This window comes from Lolium rigidum, chromosome 1 (genome assembly GCF_022539505.1).
Source record: "Lolium rigidum isolate FL_2022 chromosome 1, APGP_CSIRO_Lrig_0.1, whole genome shotgun sequence".
Taxonomy (NCBI): Eukaryota; Viridiplantae; Streptophyta; class Magnoliopsida; order Poales; family Poaceae; genus Lolium; species Lolium rigidum.
This window is the reverse complement of record NC_061508.1, coordinates 335,219,409-335,228,255: the sequence shown is the minus strand read 5'-3', so window position 1 is coordinate 335,228,255 and position 8,847 is coordinate 335,219,409. Positions and strand designations below refer to the sequence as shown.

Here is an 8,847-nt window from a genome sequence, read left to right as displayed (position 1 = left end):
GACCGGTGCTGGACAGTGTTATTGTGCGCGCGATGACGAAGGACATGTCAGTGTTGCAGCTTTTACCCTATGTTCTCGTCCTAACTATGTCGTTCGCCTGGCCGATCACCGAGTCGACGACCGGCCGCGCGACCATCCGCGCCGATCTCACGCACGTGGACAGCGGCCGCGGCTTCACCAAGCGCGAGCTGCTCCGGCGGATGGCGGCTCGATCGCGGGCTCGCCTAGACAGCCGGTGGTCACCTCCCGGCCGCGGCGGCAACGCCCACGCGGTGACCGTGCCTGTGGCCCGCGGCACCACCGGCAAGGCGGACTACAACTCCGAGTACAATATCCACTTCGCCATCGGCACGCCGACCCCGCAGCCCGTGGTGGCGACGTTGGACACGGGCAGTGTGAGCAACTATCTAGATCTCTCGAGTAGATTGGAATTCAAACGAGAATTGTTAGGAGGCTGGCTGCAACCAACCACCCCTTCAGCCAGTACTCCACGGCATCGCCGCTTAATTACAACTCAGATAATACTCGACAACTCCCACGGTTCTAGCGTTCCACCTTATATAGCTACTCTACTGTTCACGTGACCCAATGGCCATCTGCCATCCAGGAAGGGACCCGCTTGTCACGCTTGGGCCGGGCCGGTGCTGGACCGCCGTCTTCGGATGAAGTGGACTTCTCCTCGTGCATAGCTGGACCGCTGACAATCCCCTCCTCTTGAAAAGCTGCTTGTCCCCAAGCAGGTGCATAAGGAAATTGCTCGACGAAGAGCGTCCATGTCCTCCCGAGTCGCCGATCTTCAGATCCACCGCTCCATTGCACGCGAGCTTGAGCGACCGTACGGACTCCCTTCCGGCGCACACGCTGCTGCAAAATTCTGACCGGAATCCGAAACAAGGCGTCGGGTGGAGGAAGGACCGGAGATACCTGCTGCGCCGGTCCAATGCACTTGCTTCGGTTGGGATACATGGAAGACGAGGGTGGATTTTGCTCGTATCGGGCAACTCCAACTTGTACGCCACTTGTCCTACACGTTCCAGGACACGGAAAGGACCGAAGAACTTGAATGCTAACTTGTGATTTGCACGGCGAGCAACAGACGACTGAAGATATGGTTGCAGCCGCAAGAAAACCTCGGCGCCCACTTCGAATGTCCTCTCGGTGCGATGCTTGTCAGCCTGAGCTTTCATCCTCTGCTGCATCCGGAGGAGGTGCTGACGCACGGATGCAATGATCAGGGAACGCTCCGGAGCCATTCTTGCACATCCCGGGAAGCTATCTTGTCCGTCGCAAGTAATGCCAAAGTAACGAGGCTGCCTCCCATACAACAGCTCGAATGGAGTTTTACCAAGCGAGGAATGCCAATTTGTATTATACCGAGAACTCACTCAAGGAAATCCACTTGCTCCAGGTGATGTGGTTGTGAATCGATGAAGCACCGCAGGTAACATTCCAGCGATTGATTCACGCGCTCTGTCTGGCCATCAGTCTCAGGATGATTAGCAGTACTCATCTTGAGTTGTGTCCCAGTTGCTCGGAAAACAGACTGCCAGAAATTGCTTGTAAAAATAGGGTCACGATCAGACACCAGGGACTTAGGCATGCCATGCAGACGATAGACATTGTCGACAAACAGCTCCGCAACCTTGCTAGCTGTATAAGGATGGCTGAGAGGAATAAAATGCGCATACTTACTGAACTTGTCAACGACTACCAAAATGCAGTTGTAGCCCCGGGACTTGGGCAGGCCATCAATAAAATCCATAGTAGCCACCTCCCATGGTGCAGATGGAACAGGAAGAGGTTGCAGTAGACCAGCAGGTGGTAACCGTTCAGGCTTCGCTTGTTGACAGATGCGACAACAGCGGACATAATCCTTAGTCATAGATTTCATGGCTGGCCAGCTGAAGAGGGAAATGAGCCGTCGATAAGTAACAGGGAACCCAGAGTGACCTCCTTGCGGACTGTCATGGAAGGCAGATATAATCTGTTGTTGGAGCACCAAGTCGTTGCCCACCCAAATTCTTCCTTTATGGCGCAGAACACCGTGCTTCAAGGTATAATGTTCATCCGACTCGGGATCGACCGCCGCTTCGCAAAATTCTTCGAGCTGTGGCATCCGAGGCTGTAGCTTGCTTGTACCTTGGACAACCAACTAGGTTGGATTGTCGTGACGAGAACAAACTGGGAGTCCGAATCGGTCCGCGCGACAACGCATCAGCCTGCACCATTGTGAATTCCTTTCTTGTACTTGCACCTTATATTGTAAACCCATTAACTTGGTCAGAGCTTTCTGCTGCCACTCGGTGTGCAAGCGCTGATCAGTGAGGTGAGTCAAGCTTTTGTGGTCGGTTCTGATAATGAACTCGCCAACTTGTAAATAGGAGCGCCACTGTTGTACCGCTAAGAGGATAGCCGGTACTCCTTTTCATATACCGAGAGCGTGCGATTCCGAGGACCCAATGCTCTACTCACATAAGCCAAAGGATGTCCTTGCTGAGAGAGTACTTGCTCCAATACCCACATCGCAGGCGTCGGCTTCAATGGTAAGCCGAAGCGAGAAGTTAGGAAGTGCCAAGATCGGGTGCCGTCACAAGTGCGGACTTCAAGCACTTGAAAAGCAGCTTCAGTATCCTCTCATCCAAATGAACATCACACCCTTCTTCAAGAGATTGGTTAAAGGTTGACTCAGGATAGCATAATGCTTGATAAACTTGCGGTAATACCCAGTTAGGCCTAGGAATCCCCTTAATTCCTTGAGTGTTGTAGGCGTCGGCCACTCTTTGATCGTTTGAATCTTAGTGTCATCTGTTGCTACACCGTCGCCAGAGATAACATGCCCCAAGTAAGCTACTCGCTGCTGGGCAAACGCGCACTTGGAACGCTTGACTTGCCACTGATCACGCTTCAATATCCCCAGAACCGTTGCCAGATGTTGCAGGTGCTCCTCATATGTAGTGCTATAGATCAATATATCGTCAAAAAAGACGAGGGCAAACTTCCTGAGGACAGGGGCAAGGGACGCGTTCATGGCGTGTTGGAAAGTCGCTGGGGCGCCGGTCAGTCCAAAAGCCATTACCTTGAACTCGTAGTGCCCATTGTGCGATTGGAATGCCGTTTTATACTCTTCGCCGGGCGCCAGTCGAATCTGATGGTAACCAGCCTTGAGATCGAGCTTAGAGAACCAATGTGCACCCGCGAGCTCATCCAGTAGCTCATCGATTATTGGTAGTGGATACTTCCCTTTTACCGTTAGTGCATTGAGGTGACGGTAATCCACCACCGAGCGCCAAGTATTGTCTCGCCTTTTTAACCAACAGGATGGGAGAACCGAAAGCGCTCGTTGCTATGCGTGATAACACCCCGATCGAGCAGCTCCTTGATTTGCCTCTCAATTTCTGTCTTGAGTTCTGGTGCCACGCGATAGGGTCTGACCGAAACAGGACGTGCGCCTGGGATCAATGGAATATGATGATCATAGAGGCGGCGCGGCGGCAGGCCAGTAGGTGCATCAAAAACTGTCGAGTACTGATCCAGGACGGACTGTACTTCCGGAGGTAACTCAACTGGCTGCTCTGTTTGGGCTTCTCTGATCAGATGAAGTTCAATTAAGGCATGTGTAGTCAGAATTTCCCCTTCACCATGCAAGATGACCTGCTGTCCTTCATGCTGGATACCGAGCCATCCCTGCTCCCAATGAGTCGTCATAGGACTGTACTTGCCCAGCCAATCCAAGCCTATGATACCATCATAGCTACCCAAACGCAGCACCCTGAAGGTATCCGAGAATTTGGCACCATCAGCTGACCACTGCAGATCAGGGAAAAAGGTAGTACTCTGTAACACAGCGCCTCCCGCTACCTTAACTGAAACTGGAACAGGTAAACGGTGCAGGCCGGTCAGAAGCTTGGCCTTCTCTTCATCGATGAAACAAGCTGAGCTACCAGAATCAACAAGGAACAGGAAATCGTGCCCCTGAATGTGAACCTTCAACTGCATAGTTCGTGGTGCACTAACATCCGGGCTAACTGCTGCCACAGAAAGCATCATCAGTTGCTGATTCACAGGCTCCTGATCAACTTCCAGTGTTTCTTCATCGCTATCTGTGCATGATCTCATGTAATCAATCATTTCCTGCACTACATGTAACTGAATCGATGATTTGCACCGATGTTCACGACTGTACTTTTCTCCACAAGTGAAACACAAATTCTTGGAGCGGCGATATGCTCTGAGGCTGTTCCATTTGTCAACACTATTAGGCTTCTGACTGTCTGCAGCCTTTCTTCTCCTCCACGGTTCGAGAGACCCACTTGGATGGTGGTGGCGGTGGAGGTGGCGGTACGAGAGATGGACCTTCTCGAGGTAGATGCATCTATTTGCTGAAATTGTTGCTGATTGTCATCACCCAATTCCTCATACAGAAGAGCCAAAGAATAAGCCACTTCCAAGGTTTTCGGCTGCTGAATTGCTACTAGAACCCGTACAGAAGACTGGAGACCATCGATGAACTTGGTCGTGTAATGAACTGGATCCGGCTTGCCCTCATAGACAGAGATCTGATCCATCAACTCAGAGAAACGAGACACATAATCCTCTATAGTGGTTTCCTGCCTGATGTGGAACAATCGCCTGCAGAGTATCGGATGCTGGTTTCTGCTGAATCGAGCCAAGACTGCTTCGGTGAACTGCATCCAACTGGGTTGCGGATACTGCTGTAAGAATGCCTCTAACCAAGTTGCTGCTACACCCAGGAAGTGATCAGCAGCAAGGGTGACCCAGAGATTGGACGCCGTCAGGTTCCTCCGAAAATGGTCCTCACAACGTCGTTGCCACAGTTTAGGGTTGGATCCATCGAATTGAGGTAGATCGGAACGGAAACCAGAAGCATAATTATGAGAATCACTCCCAGACAAACGTGAGTTGTTGTACTGGCGATGAGGAAAAAAATTACGGTCGAAATTTGTACCTCCTTCCGGGGAATTCGTGTGCTGGGCACAGTTCGTTCCCCGGTTCAGTGTTTCCCCGTGGCGCCCATCTGGGCCGGCGGTACGTGCGTCGACCTCCTTGGATGCGGATGTCGACGGCCTCCCCGCCACGGCTCCTGGATCAAAGCGCATCGCTCGATCCACAGCGGCCGCGAGCCCCGCGATCTCGGAGCTGAGCGTGGACTTGACGGCGTCGAGCTCGGCGCCGATGGATTCCTTCGCCGCTGCGGATCGGCGCTTACCGTCGAGCGGACGCCATCGACGGTGGTGTGGACGTCCTTGATCTGCTCCTTGGTGTCGTCGACGAACACCTTGACCGCGTCGAGCATCTCCTTCTTGTATGTGGCGAAGCGGCTCTCGTACTCCTCCTTCGTCTCCGATCGGAGAAGCCGGTACAAGGCCTTGGATTCCGGCGAGAGATTCTCCATGGCTTCTGCTCTACGTCGGCCGGCGAACCGGGTATGGTGTGGGTGGGAGGGAAGCTCCAGATCTGTGGATCGTATGGCTCTGATTACCAATTGTGAGCAACTATCTAGATCTCTCGAGTAGATTGGAATTCAAACGAGAATTGTTAGGAGGCTGGCTGCAACCAACCACCCCTTCAGCCAGTACTCCACGGCATCGCCGCTTAATTACAACTCAGATAATACTCGACAACTCCCACGGTTCTAGCGTTCCACCTTATATAGCTACTCTACTGTTCACGTGACCCAATGGCCATCTGCCATCCAGGAAGGGACCCGCTTGTCACGCTTGGGCCGGGCCGGTGCTGGACCGCCGTCTTCAGATGAAGTGGACTTCTCCTCGTGCATAGCTGGACCGCTGACAGGCAGCGACCTCATCTGGACGCAATGCGTGTGCATGTCCTGCTTCGAGCAGCCATTTCCTGTTCTCGACCCCTCCGTCTCCGGCACCTTCCGTGTCATGCCGTGCACCGACCATCTTTGCGAGCACGGGGGCCTAGTGGTCTCCGGGTGCAACCTCAAGGACAAAACGTGCCTCTACGCCTACCACTACGGCGACAAATCGGGCACATACGGCACAATGGGCCAGGACACCTTCACCTTCAAGGAGCCCAACGGTATGGCCGCCACCGTGCCGAACCTCCGCTTTGGTTGCGCCCAGATCAACCACCTGACCTTCAGAACGAACGAGACCGGCATCGCCGGCTTCGGCCGCGGGCCGCTGTCTCTGCCGTCGCAGCTCAAGGTCGCCAGGTTCTCGCACTGCTTCACCACCATCGTAGAGGGCAAACCCAGCCCGGTGTTCCTGGGCACGCCGGACAACCTCCAAGCCCAGGCCACGGGGCAAATCAAAGCCACCCCGTTCGTGCCAAACCCAAGGTCACCGTTATACTACCTTTCGCTCAAAGGGATCACCGTCGGCAAGACGCGGCTGCCGTTCAACGCGTCGGTGTTCGCGCTCAAGGGCGACGGCTCCGGCGGCACCATCACGGACTCCGGCACCGCCCTCACCAGCTTCCCGGAGGCCGTGTTCCAGGCCCTTCGGAAGGCGTTCGCGTTGCAGGTGCTGCTGCCCGTCGAAGAAGACAACGACATGTGCTTCTCCACCTCGCCGAAGGAGAAGCTGCCCGCCGTGCCGAAGCTGATCCTCCACCTAGAGGGCACGGACTGGGACCTCCCCCGCGAGAACTACGTCCTCGATATCGACCACGAGGACGGCACCGGCGGCGAGCTGTGCTTAATGATCGTTTCGTCGGGCGAGGGCAGCAGTAGGACGACCATAGGCAACTTCCAGCAGCAGAACATGCACATCGTGGTGAGGCCGAAACGCTTCGTCCCCCGTCCGTCCCGCGGGCGGACTCGGGGCGACCTCAGCAACCCTAGCGTCTAGGCCGCATCTCCTCCTCTCCCACCGCCGCCGCCGGCGGCGGCCTTGCCCTTACCCGCGCGCGTGGTGGGGAGGCGCGGGGGCTCCCTCGTCCGGCGGCGGTGCGCTTTGGTGGTCAAGGTTCCGGCGGCGGCGCTCCTCAGGTGGCTCGGCTCCGGGTGGTTCGACGGCGGCGGCGCGGCCACTTGGCAGCGGGGCGGCGCGGAGGCCAGCGGCGGCGCCTCCTGGCCCAGATCTGGGCCCTTCGGGCTCCATCTGGGCTTGGACGGGCCAGATCTGGTGCGTCTGCTCCCGGCGGCCGATGGGGCTGCTCCGGCTGAGGACGGTTAGGACGGCGGCGCGCGGACTGCAGCGCGGCCACGGGAGCTTCACGAGCCCGTCGGGCTTGGCCGGGCCAGAGGGGCCTGGTATGCTCCTGTAGCTGCGTCCGGTCTGTCCGCCGCAGTTGGCGGTGGAGGTTGTGCCCTCCCGCGTGGCTGCTGTCCAGACCCTCTTAGGCTCGGGATGTCTCCTCCCGATTTCGTCGGCCGTCGTCTTTGGGCCACGGTGAGACGGCAATGGTGATTGCAAGATCGTGGTGGCGCGCGTTGGTGGACGGCAAGATTGGCGGAGCGCGATGGAGTGTCCGGGTTGTGGTTCTTTGGGGGACGGGAGAAATCCCTGTCGGATGGTCGACACCGACGCGGTGACGCTCGCGGGCGCCGCCTTCCTTCTTGAGGGGCGTCGGGGTTCCCCCTACCCACAACCCTCCCGCATATCGGGGGAACCCTAGGATTTGTCCGGGCAGCAGCGTCGTCATCGTCGCATCCCTTCTTGAAGGTGCTGCTTTGGTATGCGGCGTTTCGGAGGGCCAAGATCGTGGTGGGAATTCTCCGGAGGGCGCAGCGGTTGCGGATCATCATTGTTTTCGTCGATCCGGCTTTGTCGACGTTGTTTTCCTCTTTTCTTCTTCCTATGTTTTCTTTTGGGCTTTGATGTGCTGTTTGCCCCAGCGGTGGTCTCTATCTTGTATCGGTGTTGCTATATTAATATAGCGGGGCGAAAGCCTATTTCGAGGAGAGGAACATGCACATCGTCTACGATCTGGAGGTCAATAAGATGTTCTTCGTGCCCGCGCGCTGCGACAAGCTATGACAAGTTGTCAATAAACGTGCAAGTGTAGGCGACAATTGAGCGTACGTACTGGTCCTTAGTAAAAATGTGCACTGCCGTTACTAGTGCTAAATAAAAAGCGCAAAACTTAATATTTATCCTATAATGCTTAGCCAAGTCGGCAAGTCCTACACCGTCTGCATGGTGTTTGAGTTACAAGTTAGATTGCAACTAAGTTTTGTAATTGCAAATGGTTTTTTTCTTAATTGCAAATGGAGTTACAAGAAAAATGGTTCGGACCGTTAGATTTACTTCATGATTCCTACTAGTCATGAGTTGCAACTAACATTTGATGATGCCATCTAACTGAAAACTACGTTAATTTTTAACCGACTAAAAACTAGCCACACTCATTATTTATGCATAGTCGCATGAAAATGGTTATGTCAAAAACAACTAAAAAGTAATTTCCAAAAATCCAACTTTAGAAGATGTCAATCGTCCTTTTGGTTTAGCTTTAGGTCAGTTTATACATAAGTTTACCCAAGTTTTCTTATTGTTAGAGTTATATCCGGTGATGAGATGTGTGATTACGTTATGTCGTACACTGTTCTGTAAACACAAATTTTCTACATTTAAGAGTATGCTAAGATTTTTATGATTAAATTGGAAACATCGCCCATCCACTGTCCCCACATTGAGACTCTCTTATAAATAGAGGGAACCAAAACTTATATATGATGGCTAGCCTGTTCAATATTGATCTAAGAAAAAGACCATCTCCAGTCGCGTCCCCTAAACCGTCTCCCAAACGATGCCGGATTTAGTGTTTGGGGGACGTGTTTTGTTCGTGCCTCGTTTTAGGGACGTCGCTCCCCAGCCGCGTCCCCAATTTGTTCGATGTGGACCAGTTTCCCTG

At 54.1% G+C, this 8,847-nt stretch overlaps 1 protein-coding gene across 1 annotated transcript; it reads left to right on the top strand.

Annotated features, from left to right (window-relative positions):
• LOC124663665 (aspartic proteinase nepenthesin-1-like) lies at positions 1–8,089 on the top strand. The gene is made up of 4 exons (XM_047201340.1): positions 1–395; positions 5,016–5,444; positions 5,718–6,752; positions 7,902–8,089. Exons 1-4 carry the CDS (start codon positions 33–35, stop codon positions 7,968–7,970), a joined length of 1,896 nt encoding a protein of 631 aa, XP_047057296.1. The 5' UTR covers positions 1–32; the 3' UTR covers positions 7,971–8,089.
• Positions 8,090–8,847: the final 758 nt, after the last annotated feature.

What these genes read in the sequence shown, in the direction of transcription:
- LOC124663665 (XM_047201340.1), top strand. Translation starts at nt 33, where the DNA reads ATGACGAAGGACATGTCAGTGTTGCAGCTTTTACCCTATGTTCTCGTC. An exon ending in CGACGTTGGACACGGGCAGT is followed by an intron (nt 396 to 5,015) that starts GTGAGCAACTAT and finishes TCCCCGGTTCAG; the next exon opens with TGTTTCCCCGTGGCGCCCAT. An exon ending in TACGTCGGCCGGCGAACCGG is followed by an intron (nt 5,445 to 5,717) that starts GTATGGTGTGGG and finishes TCTGCCATCCAG; the next exon opens with GAAGGGACCCGCTTGTCACG.